General features: G+C 45.4%; 1 protein-coding gene across 2 annotated transcripts in view; it reads right to left on the bottom strand.

Moving 5' to 3' along the window:
- ENTPD2 (ectonucleoside triphosphate diphosphohydrolase 2) overlaps window positions 1-17,273 on the bottom strand; it is a 178,146-nt gene extending 160,873 nt beyond the window's left edge. Inside the window, exon 1 of one of the 2 annotated variants that reach the window (XM_029611200.1) lies at window positions 16,701-17,273. In XM_029611200.1, coding sequence (XP_029467060.1) covers window positions 16,701-16,805 — 105 coding nt within the window. In that variant the 5' untranslated portion in view covers window positions 16,806-17,273. Of the gene's footprint in view, window positions 1-13,039; window positions 13,388-16,700 lie in introns of those variants that run through there. The other variant, XM_029611199.1, reaches the window with a different exon arrangement.
- Window positions 17,274-19,079: the final 1,806 nt, after the last annotated feature.

Genomic DNA, 19,079 nt, shown 5'->3' with positions numbered 1-19,079 from the left:
ACTCAAAAATTTGAATTTGTGATGGAATTTGTTTTTTTATACTTTGGCCTAGTGATTATATGACGCATTATTTATTTTTTTTTTGACAACGCTGAACTTAGACCATAAGGATGACTCCTTGAGTTGTGATATAAGACTTCATATTTTTCCATAATGTTTTTCAAATATGTATATTTCTTTCTGGGTTTTTTTTCATGAAGTCAGTCAATGTGGGTGGGGGATTTTTTTTTTTTTTAATATTTTTAGTTTTTCTTCTATTTTACATTGGACAGTAGCCACATACCCTTTTTGTATTTCCGTTATTTTGATGCAATAATGGAAGTTTCAAATTTTGGCATATTATATTGGGCCCTCAAGAACGCATCTTGAATGCTTATGTAGATAAAGAAGATGTTGTTCCTTGGAGTTTTGGGACATTGTTCTCTGTTTTTGTCCTTCATCTGTGTGGTTTGTATGATTTTTTGCAATCCTTAAGGGTAGTGTTTATCAATGGTGAATCATATCTTGCGAGACTGGATTTTTCCCTTTCTTGTATTGTGTGTGCAGACCTTAGGGCCAATGCAGGATTGGCACAACCTGCAGGGAGCAGGTTCCCACCATCAGCAGGTGGACCCGGGCGAAGCAGACACCTGGCAGGAGCCCTTGTTTCCCTCAGGTTGAGCCTTTAGGTGCTAGGGACAACAGGTCTTAGGTGGGATCTCTGCTGATGGCAGATGTGGTGGTCATTTAAAAGCTTGGGTCATAGGAAGGCAGAGGTCAGGCAAGTCCAAGGTCCAGGCAATGGTCAGTTGTATCCCAGATCAGGCAGTGGTCGGAGGCCAGCAGTGGACAGGTGTATCCGAGATCACACCAGGTATCCGTCTGAGAGAAGAGGAGGGACAAATAGGCAGGGCAGGCAGGCAAAGAGAAGAAGGAGATGAAGACTGAAGACAAGATGCTGGAGCAACAAGCTCAACTCTCAAGCTGAGGCATCAAAGCAGACCCAGCAAGGGCCTTGTATAGGCCTCAGCATCTGACATCATCCAGGGGCGCTATGGGGCTTTTCCCGCCGCGGGCCCTTTAAATCAGGCAGAGTCGGGCGTGAGCACACCAAAGGGAAAGCACCAGTGATTGCAGTCAGCAGAGTCCTGCCATGTGGAGGTTGGACAGGGTTCTGCCATGGGAAGAGAAGGAAGGTCTTGGGCATGTCGGGGTCAGCAGCCTGACCAAGAGGACGAGTGCAGCAGTCCACAGACTACAACACATAATAGCTTAGTTTCAGGGATAGTGCTAGCTTTTTTGCTGTCCTCCCTGTGTGAACAATTGTGCCCCCCTCCCCCCCCCCCCAACACACACTTCATTCATTCTCTCTCTCAGGTCTGCCACCAATGCCTAGTTCCTTCCAGCGACCTAAACATTGTCACCCCTCTACCCTCCGGGTCTTACCCCCTCCCTGGAACCCATTGCTGGTGTAAGCATATTAGGTGCAAATTTTATACCCTTACACCCCCACCTCCTGCTCTCGCCACATACACAATTAACAATTATGCATTTATAATTGAATATTTTCTCATGTAAATTCTAAATACAGTCTTCTGGGGTAAAAAAAATATCACAAGTATTTACATGTACTTCTTTGGTGCCAACTAGAAAACCCTACAAAAAAAGGCACTTGGAACCCATATGGCATTAGGGCTACTGTAATGCATGTTAGGTGTGGACTTGACCCTCAGAAAGCCATGAGAAAATTACAATTAAAATATAATAAACCACCCACACCAAAACAGCAGTAACTGCCAGCACTTAAAAATCGAACATTCCTACCTATGAAAAGGCAGCACTGCAAATATTACACCAGGCCCTAAAACACCAATACACCTCAAATTAGGAAACAGAACAAACCAAGCTGTTATAAATTGCTGCATGCTAGCAGAATCTCTCATCTCAATCACACGTGCAGAACACAGGCAGACTCTCACCAAAACAGGAAAAAGAAGCCATAAAGTATAAATAGAAACATGCAGGCAAAAACTAAATAGGGAGGCCGCAACAAGTCAGTCTCTATTCAGTGTAACAATGGAAAATATCAAAAATTACGAATCCTCAGACATTAAATAAAATATAATAAATACATCATAGTAGTATAAACATACTAATAAAAAGAATATTACAAAACAGCTGGTAAACAGAAGATCCATTAATTAAAAACAATTTGTTTAAAATTTCTCAAATACCAATAAAATATTTCAAAACAGCAGATACAATAGCATCCAAAAATTAAAACTAATAAGGATAAAATAATTCACGCTCACCATACCTGGAAACCTTTGATTTCCAGTCACTCAGATTGTTGAGGATCAGTGAGAGAGGGATGCATAAACTTTCTCCTCTCTCATACACATGCATGTATATGCTCTCTCTCATACACGCACATGCTCACTCCCTCCTACATGCACATATTCCCTCTCTCTCCCAAAAATCAAGTAGGGCTGGTGGTAAGCCTTGATGTGGAGAAAGCTTTTGATAAAGTGCATTTTGGGTAATGGAAAAATTTAGAATCACTGGACCCTTTTTACATTGGAAACAACTTTTGTACGCGTCGCCTCAAGTCAGATTAAGAGTAAATGGTTTGATTTCTCAATCCTTTCCTTTATATTGTGCTACTAGACAGGGTTGCCCCCTCTCCCCATTACTATACTTACTAACAGTGGAGCCACTTGTACTTAAAATTAAGTCATCCCCGATTATCAGAGGTGTGACCTTGGGAACTTCTGAATTCCACATCTGTTTGCGAATGATATGCTTTTATTTCTGGGTAATCCTCAAACATCTTTAGCACATGTTTTGGACTTATTTCAATTATTTGGTAACTTTACAAGCTTAGAGATACATTTTGCTGAGTTAAACCTATAGCTGATGATGATACTATTCAGCTTACCTGACAAGGGGAGTTCCCATTAAGTTGGGCATCAAAGCAAATTAAATACTTAGGGATTGAGGTACTTTGGAATACATCCTTACTTTATCAGTTCAATATCAAATCTTTACTTACCAAAATACACTTGCAATTTACAAGCATGGACTAGTTTACCAATTTCGTTATTTGGTAGGTGTGTCCTATATAAAATGGTTCTATTTAAGAAATTGGTATATAGAATGCACATTGTATCCTATCAGTTATCTAACAAAGACCTAGCATATTTGAAGTCTACGTTAGTACATTTTTTGTGGCAGGGGAAGAAAGAACGGGCTGGATTTGTAAATTTATGTCCCAAACTGTTACGTAGGTGGCCTTGAAGGCCTTGCATTCTGTTACGTAGCGGGTGTTTAGTGTGCCCTTGGGCCTCAGCCCAACCCCAGACGGATCCAGGACCGAACAGAGAGTTGGCGACGTGTCCCAGCATGGCAGAACACGGTCTTACCCTCTGCCAGGCCTGCAAGCTCCCAGAGCCAACAAAAGATGATGTTGGTAGGGGGAACGGTCCTCCGACTGTTCCAAGCCTTTTCGGACCTGCCGCTTGAATCGGCATGGAGCAGCAGGCAGGCCTGAGGATGAGGGCAGACGGAGGCCTTGACACGAAGACATAAGACCAAGGTTGATGCGACGGCATCACAGACTAAGGTTGAAGCAAAGACATGACACCAGAGCTGATGCAACAGCATCAGAGACAAGGAACTTGACGAAGTCCAAACGAGATGAGGAGGTGGGAAGGAAGATATTGGCACTGTCTCTCAGGGCGCCCTACACAGCCCAGCTTCACGGGCGGACCCAATGGGCTGGTCGCAGACCACCCTGTCCCACTGCGCGCCCTACACAGCCCGAGGAGGCTGGTCATGCACCACACGGAGAGCGGGACAAGCGCAGGGAAGAATCCAGCTGAGGCAGAACTTAGACGACTGAGCCAGATGTCATCCGAAGCACCACAAAGGCTGGCAGGACAAGACGGCTCAGGAGCACAGGACACCAGTCCACTGCCGGCATCTCCCATGACGAAGCTGCGTCACCCGGAGATCCACGGCCGGCAGAACAGAAGGCTCCAGTGCAAGCACAAACACCAAGGAGGGCTAGGATATCAGGAAGCGAGACATCAGGAGCTGAAACACCAGGATACCTGGACGGGGACCTCAGGCAATGAAGACATGGTTCAAAACACAGACGAGACGAGGATCTCCACGAAGAACACAAGAGCCTGTCGGAGCACTGGACAGCCGGAGCTTCCAGAAACGAAGTAACTCCGATGCAAGGCCAAGCTGACTGGAAGTTGAAGTCCTTTTATAGGGGTGCAGACCGGTGACTCCCTGGGAGGAGTTTGGATGGCCCATACCTAGCTGGCCCTATAACTAAGGAGGAGTGCTGTGGGCCAGCCCCTAGGGAGAAGGGCATGGCTCAAACCAGGAAGTCCATGCAGAAACAAGCAAGCCTCAGGCAGGCCCCAAGAACATTGAGGCCTCCCAGGCCCTGGAGCAAATCCTGGATAGTTTGTAGGCGAGACCCCGGCTTTGGAGCGTCCTCCAGGAAGAGGTAAGGAGCCTCCCGTAGCACCGCTACAGGAGGGTTCATAACACCAAACATTTTGGAGGGCTTAATCTTCCGGATGTGAGATTCTACAATACAGCCTGTCAATTTTGCTTTTTGTGAGAATTGATTACTGCTAAATACACCTTTTCATCCCTAATTTGGTGGCCGATAAATTGGCCTCTTCTCTTTTGGCCTGGCTCCATGTGTCTGGTGATATACGACCAGATGTCTTGAAACACTGCTGTCTTTTTAAGCCTGTCCAATTGGCTTGGAGGTATCTGGGTAAATATTGGAGGGAACCAGATGCCATATCAGGACTTCAGCCTTTAATAGGAAATTCTCAGTTTTCTCCTGGTGATTCTGGAGGAGTATTCAAAGATGGCACATAAAAGGAATAATAAATGTTTCTTCTCTTTGTTTTAAAAATCAATTTCTTTATTCTTTTGTACAATTATGTGACTAATATCATTTATCTTCCACACAGTTCTATGCATATGTACAAGCATGACATTATATACAACAATTACAAAGAGATTTTCATGGATTATTCAACCTCTTTAGTGGAGACAATGTATTATATGGTAAAAAAAAGATGAAAAAGTTATCTTGGTGGTATAAAATGCCTCTGTTCAAAATGATCTTTCACATTGGTGGTCACACTAGTGGCCTTGAAGTACCAATAAGGACAAGGAGCTCTGCTTTCAACACTGAATTAAGATTTTGTTAAGAGTTGTTTTTCAAGCTCCTCCACCGAATCTACATAGATAATGTTAAAGCACAGAGATTTGGATCTATCAATCAAATCTTTGTCCTAGATGTAAGATTATGTAACAAGGAAACTTTTTTTTTTAAAGTTTTGTTATGCCATAAGGTCTTCTTCCTTTTATGAAGATGTTTTTTCTATGATCTAAAGAGTCACTGGAATCTGGCCCTCTTTTGATGGCCAATTTATACTTATAGGTTCACCTTCATTTCCTTTGCCAGTATCAAAAGGATATTTGAAATTTATTTCTGTGGCTTTCTTTTGTATTTTAAAATCTTGGATTCAGTCAGAACTGCCTTTTACCCTCTAGATGCGACCAAAATGATAAAGGGGATGGAACAGCTCTCCTATGAGGAAAGACTAAAGAGGTTAGGGCTGTTCAGCTTGGAGAAGAGACGACGGAGGGGGGATATGATAGAGATGTTTAAGATCATGAGAAGTCTGGTAGATGTGAATCTGTTATTTACTCTTTCGGACAATAGAAGGACTAGGGGGCACTCCTTGAAGTTAGCATGTGGCACATTTAAAACTAATCGGAGAAAGTTCTTTTTCACTCAATGCACAATTAAACTCTGGAATTTGTTGCTAGGGATGTGGTTAGTGCAGTTAGTGTAGCTGGGTTTAAAAAAGGATTGGATAAGTTCTTGGAGGAGAAGTCCATTACATGGAATATACTTAGTTTTTGGGTACTTGCCAGATTCTTATGGCCTGGATTGGCCACTGTTGGAAACAGGATGCTGGGTTTAATGGACCTTTGGTCTGACCCAGTATGGCATGTTCTTATGTTCACTGGATGCATATAGAGAGATTAGTTATATTATTTATGCATCACTTTTTACCTAAAGATTATAATCAAGCTTGAAAATCCTTTGATACTTTGCTGTCTGATTCAAATAAGGATCATTTGAAACTGTTAGGATTCAATACTCAACGGTGTTAATACATTTATATTATTTATTTTTGTTTTTCTGTTGTGTCTGTGTGAGCCGAGTGTCTTGCCTTATATGTGAACACTTGTGTTCTTAATTGTATACTTGTAAAGGTTGTGATAAATGGACTCTGGTATATTTTCTACCTGATGCATAGCTGTCAGTACTTGTATTGTTTAATTTTGAACTATTTTATTTCAGTTATATGTATATGGTATGGTGTTTCCTCATCTATGTACCTTGACAGCAAAAATAAAAAGGTAAAAACACTCTCAGCAACAAACTCACACTAGCTAAAATGTCTCCATACCTACTCTTCTCCAATTTCAGTAGAACACAATACAAACAGCTTCTACTATCTTAGGCCGTTTGGATGTGTTTTCCACGCACTCTTATTACCCCTTATACTGTAAGAGGTAATAGCATGTGGAAAATGCACGGCCAATAATGCTCATCACATGCAAATGCATTTTGATGAGCCTATTAGTTATTTTCCCAGAATACTGAAAGTAAAATGTGCGGCCAAGCCGCACATTTTACTCTCAGAAATTAATGCCTGCCCAAGGACAGGCATTAACTTTGAAACCACCGGGAAAGGTGTACAGAAAAGCAGGAAAAAACTGTACCCTCCAACTTAATATATAGCGATATTTTTTTTAATCTGTACTAGACAATATCACAACTAAAATAGTCTCCTCTGCAACTTTCTTGGGTCAACCAACTATGCTTGCTGCCATTTTCTACTAGGACCCCTTTATCCAGAGCACCATTCTGAATTAGCAATCCCCTTCTTGGTATTGCAGGCTCTGAACTGCAGCCATGGAGGGCTGCTAAGGAATACACAGGCACAGATTTAGGCATAGGCAACTGTTTTGGGTGCCAAATTTTGAAGACACCAAAAACCCAGACCCAAGAAGAGCCTTCTCCCACTTACTCTAGGGTCATGCACCACTGCGGCACTATGGCCGAGCAATCCCTGCCCTACTTGCAATCTCTGGAGGTGAAACTCCCATGCCCAAGCTCCTAGGCGGGAACTCTACCTTTATCTTTTAGTCATGCCTATAGGCGCCAAAATCTTAAATTCGGCCCGGCAATACAGTTTCTTTTACAGGGACAGCTGGTCACCAGTGCAGGTACCGAAATACAATTTTTCTCTTTATTTGCATTAGCTTCAAGTATTCTACATCAGCATCCTGGTTTTCTCTAGTTCTGTCCTATCACTGTGCAAGAAAACAGGAAACTGGTGCACCATGTTTGAAATCACAGCTGTGAATGACATTTAGGGCCTCATTTTCCAATATCGCATGCGATACCAAAAAGGGGTGTACCTTATGCTAATAAGCATGTGTATCGCAAATTGCGATATCAGCTATGCGAAAGGCTGTTATCGCAAGTTGATGGACTCTCTACCTGGGTAACAACAAGCTAGGTGGAGAGAACATTGCACAAATCTCATCTTGGAGTGAGTTTCCTCACTCTAAAGGCCAGCAAATCTTCACAAGAGACCTCTGTTCTGTTCGTACGTCTCATGTTGAATGTGAAAGTGGCCCCTAACCCCCTACACTAATACTTAACCCTCACCTCGAGTTACTAGGTGGGCCTCTCATAGGGATACAAATACCTGTCTAGGGAGGAGGCACTATGGTAAGGTTCTCTCTCTCTCTCCTGCATCATACTGAAACAGGCCTGTCAGGAAACATCACGAACCGCAATAAACCTTTCCTGGCCTGTAGCGCACAACGTAACGCAAATGAAAGAGGCGTAGTTATGAGCCACGCTAACAGTGCGGGTGTTTCGCAGCACATTTTACATTTGCTCCGCCCCTGAATACAAAATTAAAAATTCGCAAATCGCGTTAACTGCTGTTAGCGTGATTTGTGGAATTATCACATGCGGTAACTCCTTGGAAAATGAGGCCCTTAGTCTCCTACAGTGACCTTAAAATTGTATAAGTTGCCAATGTGCATATGAAGAGGGGTGCTGGGTGAGAATTAAAAATAGGAGGATCTTTCATGCTCATCTAACCAAGCAGGGGGAGCACAAAGGATGAAGAGAGCAAAACCTCTCTCAGATAAGGAGTGATAGCAGTCATGCTCTGTGGCTAATAAGCAGGATATATTCTTAGCACTATGGGCTGGAATGACTGGGCAGACTGGACGGGTCAATGATTTGTTCCAACCATTTTACCAGGTATAGACATGTAACGCGCTATGTATTGGATGTACTGGGACTGTAGCGAAGAGACTTCAACTTCTCTAAATATTGCAGCTAGGGTCATCTTTGGTGAATCCAGGTTTGAACATGTGACCTCACTATTACAGAAGTTACATTGTCTACTGGTTATAGAATAATTTTTAAGGTGTTTATCATATCTAAAGAGCGCTATATTAGAAAATCATCTTTATATTTGGCCAATCTTGTATTTTATTTTTTTTTACATCAGCAAGTTTATGGCCTCAATTTCTGCTGAGATTGCTATCATCTGACTTAAAATTAAGAGACTGTCCTGTTTTACATATCAAGCACCTTTAATATGGAATGCTGTACCATTAGAAGTGAAGCTAGAGAAAAACTGCTTGAAATTTAAAGAACTTCTAAGATGTTTTTTTACTCACTCAAGTTTTTAACTGATTTTACAGAGTTGATTTTCTAGTTTATTGAGAGTATGATTAGGTAGGCATTTTAAGGTTTTTTTTAAATTATTGTTTTTTAGTTTTATTTTCGGGCGGATTTTAAAAGCCTGCTCGCGTAAATCCGCCCGGATTTACGCGAGCAGGGCCTTGCGTGCCGGCGCGCCTATTTTCCATAGGCTGCGGGCACGCACAGAGCCCCGGGACGCGCATAGGTCCCGGGGTTTTCGGAAGGGGGCGTGTCGGGGGGCGGGACACAATGACGCGGCGTTTTGGGGGCGGGGCACGGCGTGGTTTCGGCCCGGGGCGTTTCGGGGCGTGGTTGCGCCCTCCGGAACCGCCCCCGGGTCGAGTCTTGGCGCGCCAGCAGGCCGCTGGCGCGCGTGGATTTACGTCTCCCTCCGGGAGGCGTAAATCCGTGGATAAAGGTAGGGGGGGGGTTAGGTAGGGGAAGGGAGGGGAAGGTGAGGGGAGGGCAAAAGAAAGTTCCCTCCGAGGCCCAAAATCGGCAGCCTTGCGCGCGCCGATCCAGGATTTTAGAGGCTATGCGCGTATCTTATAAAATCCAGCGTACTTTTTTTTAAAAATCTACCCCTATATGTTTTTATGTTAATTCTGTCTTATGTTGTAAGGTGTTATGACTTTCCAAATTTAGTTGTGTTGACATGATTTATATTCTACATAGTTTTGATTTTATGGAAAAATAGTATATCAAAATCAAATCTTATCTTATTTTCCTGGAATCCAGTGGAATTTAGCAGGAGTCTTCTCCTTCTGCTCTGTGTTATATTAGTCTCTCTTTCAGGTGTTATAGAAAACCTGAGTACTAAAGCGTGTTTGAACATTTTCAGGCCAATGAAATATAGTGCGTTCAGCCAAGCACAATGCTTAATATGCGCTTGGACACGCGTCCAAAACCCCTTATGCAATGAGGGATTAGCGCATCCAAAATGCACGTCTTAACCAGCAAGTAGTTAATAGCGCTCATCACATGTAAATTCATGTTGATGAGGCTATTAGCTATTACTCCTGATGCAAAAAAAAAAAAAGCATGCGCCCGACATGCACATTTTTGCCTCATAGCAGACATTAATTCTTGAGGAGCCCCTAAAGTTAATAGAAAAGCAGAAAATACTGCTTTTCCGTTCCTCTGCCTTAATATTGTGGCGATATTAAGTCAGAGGTACAGAAAAAAAAAAAAAGAGTAAGGAAATACATTTCTTTTTTTTTTTTTTTTAATTGAGCATCTATTTTCCTAACCCGCACTGACAGCCACTGCTCCCAGGCACCTGCTGCCAAGGAGGCGCTAGGGGTGCACAATTTTCCCTAGCGTCTCCTTTTTACCGCTGCAGCCCATTTAAATAATACACTGGGCGCCCTGGAGAGATGCATCAGCGCGCATTAAGAGAGTGGGCGCTCAATCATCAGTGCCATTTTTCCTTGTGCCAATATTGCATCAGCCTGAATGAGGTTAGTTTCGGCTCAGACCGGTAGATAGCACGGTGGCTGCCCTGTTAGCCCACATGAATATTTGGAAATTAGGGACAGGCAAACAATACCGACAGAGAAACTATTTAAATTGCATTAGTCAAATAAGGCCTTATCTGCAACTTGTAGGTTGACCCCCTTATTCACACGGGGTTAGATGGAAAAACCCTGGTGCTTTGCTGCAATCCTGTCGCAGTAAAATTGTATTGCTGGTACAGTAGTGGTGAACATGCCTCTATCTAGAAGTCCTGGGTAGTTCCAAGGACACCACGCTTGACAGACATTATTAATGATCCACTGTATGTCAACAGCAGTTTCTGTGACAGAACACTGGCAGCCTTAGGGGGGGTGGCAGACCTTGCAATCACCAGGGGCCCCACAATTTTGCAACAAACTTTTTTTTTTGGGGGGGGGTGCAAAGTGAAAAAGAAACAGAAAACACCTGACTGTGTCATAAAAACTGAGCCTGTAAAGAGGCCGCAAACAGCTCTCTTACCCAAGGTCTCAACAATTTTTAAGCCCACCGTTGACTGGATTGTAGTGCAATGTTTCGGTTTACAGACAACCGAAAATTGGAAATTAGGTGTTCTTTACAGCAAGTGGAGGAACATCGTATGCGCTTGAAGTTGTATTGGTGTAAGTTTTCCCATTGTGCATTCACAGTGAATTACCACAGGTACCAGGAAAGATGTGTTGCATAAATTGAGGAGGAACAGGGCAGCATGGCTGGAAGAGTTCCTGACACCTCCCGCCTGCCAGCCAAAGAAGCAGAATGCTGGCGATTTGAGATCCCCAGACTGCGCTAGTGAGAAAAATAGTGGAGGGACTGATGGCCAGAGCCTTGCCAATCACAGAAAGAGTGGAGGGGCTGGGTGTGGCATTCCCAGACCCCAACGGCTAAAGAACTACGCGGAGAATAGAGGAGCAGGGGGGTGGTGATGAGGAAGAAAGGTCTAAAGATATTGGGGGAAGGGGTGAGAAAAGGTGTGAAAGCGGATAGAGCTGAGAGAAGATAGTGAGGGAGTGGGTGGAGGAGAGAGGAAAGCACTGCACTCACCAGGTACTCATGCCACCCAGAGCCCTCAAGAAAAGCTAATTTGGAGGGGAGGTGATGACGGAAGTACAGGATGAACGCATTTCATCCCTATTCAGTAAGTGCTAAAGATGAACAACAGCTGAGGAAGTATGTTGTATTCCATGGTATTCACCTTTCCAATTTTGCTACATATATATTTACTATTTGCCCCACTTCAAGTTATTTGTAATCATTGGTCTGCATGGTATACAAGAAAACTTAAAAAGGAAAGCTCAGAAAACTTCTGGCATACCCCCAAAAGCAGTACAGTTGAACAATAAAAAGAAAATTCTGCATCGCTAAACAGCCATGCTAATGCTAAAAAAAAACATATCACAAAACACCGTGCTTTCTAAGGTGTGAGGCTGGAGCAGCAACAATCGGCATAGCTGCTCATAACAAGAACACACCCATCAGCGGTCTCCTTTACCTATAACGGGCTCTGTGGGATCTCTCTCTCGGTTATATTCTAGCTTCCACTGGATCCAAGCTGTGAAAGCCAGTCCTCCACCTACTTTGTCCTCCCTCCCTCAGCACATATTTAAAAAAAAAAAAAGGAAAAGGGGGGGGGGGCGGAGAGATCCTGTTAATCTTTTAAAAAAAAAAAAAAAAATTTAAAACTGCTATTTGGCTAGCCTTGTACCAGGGGCTTTGGTTACATTTTAACTGTTCCATGTAGCCCCCTAACTGTAACTGATATGCGTTCCTAGTCGTGGCTGGGAAAATAACTCCCTCATCTGGAAAGGAAAATAGGAGGTTGTCCCTTTCTAGTGAGAGAAGGAAAACCCTCAGAACGTCAGCTCACTACCAGCACAGATAGAAAAGTATTTTCTAAAATAATGTAGGGAACCACGGTCATTACAGCTCCACTTTTCCTTCCGATTTGCATTTCATTTCCGACTCGCGTTGAGAGCTTACCTAAAGCGCCACCTACTCTTCAAAGCGCATTAAATCTGATTACCTGAGCATCTGAGGCCAAGCATACCCGAATTTTTTTTTTTTACATATAATGTCAAGATGCATGGCTTCTCCAACATCAGAATGTATTTAAGTCTCCCACCCCCCCCCCCCCCCCCCCCCCCTCAATGCTGTATCCCACCTCGGGCGACCCTCGCAAGCTCTTTCCTCCTCCGTGATTTTTTTGTTTGTTTTGTTTTTATTTTTTTGCATTCCCAGGCAACCTCCGATATCTTTACGGCGTGAAGCCCTTTGACTTTAAACCGAAGATTTCAGAGGACTTTCAACTGGAACCAGACGGCACAAGCCCATTTATGTTTCACGGGCAGTATCGGGGGGGCATCGCTAATACCAACAGACATTTTCCTCCCTTCCTGTTCCTGCCGCCCGGCACTGAGAACCTGTCAAAAGCCAAACTGGTGAGACAGCGGCGGCGCTGTCACCTGCAGCCCAAGAGAAGGGAGGGAGGGCGTGCGAAGAAGACCGTGCAGAGCCGAAAAGTGGAGGTGGAGGGGGATCCTGCCAACTAGCGCTTCCGGGCCCTTGACCGCCCCCGGACTGATGCACGAGAAGGAGAAAGCGAGGGCGGGGGGGGGGGGGGGGGGGAGGATAGTTCAACCTCAGCAGTGCACAGAGCGCTCGCTCTTCCCCATGCCTTCTGTCATCTCTCCCCCCCCCCCCCCCCCCCCCCACACTTACTTTGTAGGTCGGGGGTCCCTTGACGTCCATGGTCGGGACGCAGAGCAGGATGATGCCGATGATCCCCGCCAAGCAGAGTAGGAGCGGTAACACCACCGCCAGCACTTTGCGGACCATGCTGCTGCTGCTTCTTGCACACACACACACACACACACACACACACACGCGCTCTCTCTGTCTCTCACTCACACCCCAGCCCGGCGGGCGAAGCACTGCAGAGTGCAAGGAACCGCCGAAGCCCCGGCACTGCTCGGGGAGGGGGAAGGAGGGCGGGTCCCACTGCCACCACCGCCCCCACCCTGGGCCGCCTTCCCGTTGCCGCGCTCCCAAGCAGAGCTGGAAGACCGGAGCGGCATGGCGCGCGAGCTTGAAGTGAGACGGAAAAACCGGTTCCCCCCGTCCCTAAGCTTTAGCGAGCGCAGGTCCGCAGCTTAAGGTGGAGTCTAAGCACGGGTACAGGTGCAAGCTTTCAGAACCCAGTGGTCAACAGGGGTTGCAGCACTCGCCTGCTATAAAAACAAACATTTATAGTTCCTACCATATATAGCTAACTGAGCATCAGAAGAGAAACGCAGGGGCGTTTAACAAGACTTGCATTTGTTGAGCTTAAACACCATGTACTTTCTTTTCTATTGAATCCCCTTGTGGGGTTGAGAAAACTCAACCCCACAAGGAGGCAGTAGGAAAGGGAGTCTTCAGTTTACTCCATGATTTCTCCTGAATCACAATGTGGGCAGTGTAAAGGCTGCGTTGGCCCCCTCCCCCCTCCCACATACGGCGCAATTGCAATGACTTCAATCGAAAAGCAGATTTTATTGGTTGGATAAAATTGGCTGCAGCCCATAAGCATTGAATAAACGGCAATTAGCAAGCATAATTATAACATCATTGTAACTATACACAACTGCATAACTGATCATAACAAATTTAGTGACTAGCGATGGCCCCCCCCCCCCCCCACGCTTCTAAAAGTTGAAGGTATGAAAATCAGCTGAGGCGGGTGCACACCCCTTGGCCGTATAAGCCGCGGAGTTGTTCTTTGACCCCTGGCTGTTGAAGCCATAGCGTCCGTCGACCCGACCGTGGAAGTCGGGAACGTTTGTTCTAATCGCCTCGCCTCAGCATCTCTTGCTTCTTCCCTCTCGGCAGTTGAAGCGTCGAGGGACTGCGCCGGCTCTGCTAGGCCGCTTGCCCAGTCCGAACCGCCTGTTGGACTCTCCTAAATGCGGGGGGGGGGGGGGGGGGTTGTTGCTTGTGCCAGTCACCATGCCGCTACGCAATGCCAAGGGCTGCGACAGGGCCAGAAGATCTGGCCCTCTATACTGGTTCTATCTGTCCTAATGGGAATAATTCAAGGAAGGTTAGATCTTTGGCGACTTTGTGCTGATGCCACGATTGCGGCCACTGCGCGGCACACCAAGCTCCCTGGAAATAAATCCCGAAACCAACACCTCCTGCCGCATCTGTGAATAATTCTAGCTCACTGTTATGCCTTGGGGGGGTCCTGCCAAAAAGCCAAGCCGTTAAAATTCTGTTAGAAAGGTCTCCCACACCGGGTCACTCTTGATTGCCCTGGAGACCCTTATACGGTGGTGTTTTTTCCGAACCCCCACTGTAGCAAGTGATAACCTGCGTAAAAATGCCCTGCCCATAGGAATTACTCTTGACGCAAAGGTAAGCAATCCGATCAATGACTGGAACTGCCTCAAGGTGGCTTTCTTGAGGCTGCGCATCTCCAAGATTGTCTCCCTGAGTTTAAAATTTTTTTCAGTAGGTAACCTAGACTGCTGGGCCTGGGCATCCAGTTCGATACCGAGGAAGGTAATTGTGGTAGCTGGACCTTCTGTTTTTTCTTGTGCTAAGGGGACGCCAAAACGCCTGGCCACCTCTTGAGCGATGGCCAGTAGGTTATGGCAGTCTGCGCTGTCCCTCCCTACCAATAGGAAATCATCAAGGTAGTGTACTATTTGCTTTCTCTCCGACTGCTGTTAGATTACCCAATGCAAGAAGGAACTAAACAATTCAAACAATGCACAGGAAATTGAACAGCCCATTGGAATGCAGCGGTCAAAATAATACTGCCCCTTGAATTGAAAACCCAGAAGGTGGAAGGAGTCTGGGTGCACCGGCAGAAGGCGGAATGCTGACTATGTCCACCTTAGCCATGTGCACGCAGGGCCCTGCATCTTTGATCAGCTGGATTGCAGAGTCGAAGGAGGAGTATGACACCGCACACAAATGGGGGTCAATTTGGTCGTTAACCGAATTACCCGGCGGGAAAGACAGGTTGTGTATGAGCCGGAAATGGCTCACACACAACCTTTCTTGGGTACCATTCCCAGAGGAGATATTACTAGATTTGGAAAAGGTGGATAAGGGAACGGGCCCGCTATCCTACCTAGCGCCAATTCCGCTTGAACTTTTTTATCTGCCTTCTCCTCATGCATCGCCAGTAATCGTGCATTGCTCGGGGGGGCAGTCTAATGCTAAAGGGGGTAAAGATTGAATAGGGATTCGGAAGCCATACAGGAAACCAGCATAAATTTGCTCCGCTTCGGTAGGGAAAACGATCCAGCCACGGGCGCATTGCCTCAACGCGGACCGGGGTTGGGGCTCGCGAAATCAGGCGAGCGTCCCACCTGCTGCTGAGGAAACTGCCTTTGATCCTTGGAGGTACGGCACTGAGCGGCTGGGTGGGAGCCAAAACCGCATGTGGAGCAAGAGTGCCTGAACTTGCAATTTTTCCATGTGCAGTGGCCAGCATTGAACTGCCTGCACGTGTCCCGCCTCCCCGAACCTTGAAAGGAAAATCTATCCCTTTGATATAGGCCCCTCTCCCTTGGATGACTGTAAGATGTACCCGCTCTCTCTGCCCATGAGGACTTCTGTAGGGTCATCTCATCTAGCCAAAGGTCAATCAACCTGTGTTGCCAAGAGACGGCAGGGTTATGGGCCATGCTTTTCCTAAAACGAATGTCATAATTAAGCCAGGCCCACCCTCCCTTCCTTTGTGCTGTCAAGATGGTGTCCATGTATCTTATGAGAAAGGGGGCATGTGCAGGCTCATGTTTCACAATCACGGACATAAAAATATGGAAAGCCCTGGTCCAATTTTGGATGTTCTTGGCAACCTTTGGCCTCTTATCTTTCGCCTCAGTGGATCCCCCTTTTTCGGGTTCCACTTCCATATCCGTAACAAGGAGGGAAAATATGTCAATGTACTCCCTCTTCAATATTTTGTCTTTTATTGTGTCTGGCACACTGTGAGCTAAGGACGTAACCCCACATAAAACCTCATACCCCAACTGCTGTGTTGGAATTTGCACCGCCGAATTAGCAGTGTGTAAAAGAGGATTTACATCTACAGGCGGCAAAGTAGGTTGAACTGGGGCTGGCAGAGTGTTGGCTGGTATAGCGGGTGAGGCTGGCATACCTTGAGTGGCCAGCATACTCTGTAGCCTCCCTGATTCAGTAACCGTTTGCCCACTGATCACTGGCACGGTTACTGGATTAGCACCCCAGACAACGGCAGCCGAATTGCCTTGGCTCACATTCCTCTTTCTTTTAAGAGAATGGAATAGAGAGCAAAGCGACTTGGCTAACACTCTCTCAGTATCACTGCAATCTGATGACGATAAAATGTCACAAGTCTGGGGCTTACCTCATCCAAAGTCACGTGAAGTGGTCCCAGTGCTAGCAGCCGTAGAAGCTGTAGCCAGTGAGCCAAGGGCAATACCAGAACCTGATGTCGGCGTGGGCGCCCCATCGCCACCGTGGGGCCCTACCACAATAGTTTTCAGGCCCGTTGGGCGCTTTTTCTTTCCGACTAATGCCCCTACTTGCTGTGGTCTGTGCTCCTCTTACGAGAAGCTGCCGACGAACTCCTTGGAACAAAGGAGATCAATGTGGAATCTTGCTGTGGCTCGTTGTTTGGTGGGCGCTCCTGAGACGGAGAGGGAAACTCTGACATGCGCTGCCTAAGCCAATCTGTGCCATGCGCGGCAGCATGCTCCTTAACCTCCAACAGCAACAGGTCTAAGTCACTTATAGCTGTAACTGCAGGAATGGGTGTTGCTGCTGTTACATTGGGAGGACTTGTAGCGGAGTGTGATAAAGATGGATTGGAAGTATCCATTTGCTTCTGACGTTTTCCCTTCCTCACGGTCTTCCTGCTAGGCCTTGAATTTTGGGGCCGGCTTGGAACTTCAATCAGCCCCACTGCTGACCTGTCTGCCTCAATGGGGGGGCTGATGCAGCATCGCGGACTCGGCTGCGGTCGATGACCACTGGCTCGCCATCGCCATTCTGTACTGGTAAATACTGTATTACAAAGTCACAATTTATTGATCAGCAGACTTTAATGATTTACTTGTCTTAATTTTTTTTTTTGATAATCCCAACTGAGAGCCTGGTGGTGTATCTCGGTACTGGCGTCAAAATATGCTCGTGGCAATCCTAAATATGGCTGCTGCCATGTGCTGACCTCCCAAAATGGCCGCTGCCATGTGCTGACCCCGCTGCCCTGACCCCCAAAATGGCTGCTGGCAAGCCCTTACAACAGGGGTCAGGAACCTTTTTGGCTGAGAGAGCCATAAACGCCACATATTTTAAAATGTAATTCCATGAGAGCCATACAATATGTTTAAAACTAAATACAAGTAAATGTGTGCATTTTATGTAAGATCACACTTTTAAAGTACAATAAGTCTCTGAAAATATTACACCAGGCCTTAAGACACCAATACATCTCCTATTAGGAAAACGGACCAAGTCAGGCTGCTAGAGTCCTACACAGAAACTACACGCCAGCAGAAAACCTCACCTGAATCACGTGCTGTCCCTCACCTAACATAGAATAAAGAGACCAAAACGCATAACAAGAAGCATGCAGACAAAAACTGAATTGGAAACTGCAACAAGCCAGAGTCTCTGTATGCAGTGTAACAAAGGAAAAAAGAAACATCACACATCCTTATAAAACAAATCAAGAAATATAAAATCATCAGCAGTAAAACTGTACTAACAAAAAGAACATATTTCGAAACAGCTGATGAGTGGAATATCCAATAATTAAAAACTCATATAAAACATTTCCAGATACCAACAAAATATTTCAAAATAGCAGACACAAAGATCCAGTAATGAAAAATAATAAGGATACAAAAATTTTTTTGCTCTGCATACCTGGGAACGTTTGATATCCAGGTGTCCTGAGATTGTTCTGAATTAGCAGGAGGTGGGGTGGTTTGCTTGGAACTTTCTCCTCTCTCAGTCACATACCAGCGCTCTCTCTCACACTGGCTCTCAATGACACACCTATACACACATGCTCTCAGTCACTCACATATACAAATGTTTTTTCTCTCTCACTTATATAGGCTCTTAATTACACATTTACACAAATGCTGTCTATCTTTTCACGCTTACACACACACAGGCTTTCAATCACATAAATACATGCTGTCTTTTTCTCTCACACACAGACTCTCATTCACATGCTTACAAACATGTCCTCTCTTTCTCTCATTTACACACAGGCTCTCAATCACATACTCACATGCTCCCTCACCTAAATCAGCTCTCAATCACACACAGACACACATGGTCTCTCTCTCTCATTTAAACACAGGCTCTCAATCACATACTCACATGCTCCCTCACCTAAATCAGCTCTCAATCACACAGACACACATGGTCTCTCTCTCTCATTTAAACACAGGCTCTCAATCACATACTCACATGCTCCATCACCTAAACCAGCTGCCAATCAGACACAGACACACATGATCTCTCTCTTACTTATACACACAGGCTCTTAATCATACATACACATGATCTCTCTCACACACAAAGGATCTCAATCATACACACATACTCTTTCAAACAAACAGGTTTTCAATTACAAACTTACACATACAGGTTCCCAATGGTAAACTTACATTCATGCTCTCTCTCTCACAGGCAGGATCTCAATCACAGACATACTCTCTTTCACATATACAGGCTCTCAATCATTCACTTACATGCAATCTCTCACTCA

The sequence above is a fragment of the Rhinatrema bivittatum genome, chromosome 8, assembly GCF_901001135.1.
Source record: "Rhinatrema bivittatum chromosome 8, aRhiBiv1.1, whole genome shotgun sequence".
Taxonomy (NCBI): domain Eukaryota; kingdom Metazoa; phylum Chordata; class Amphibia; order Gymnophiona; family Rhinatrematidae; genus Rhinatrema; species Rhinatrema bivittatum.
The sequence above is the reverse complement of the archived record's forward strand: the minus strand, read 5'-3'. Positions and strand labels throughout refer to the sequence as shown.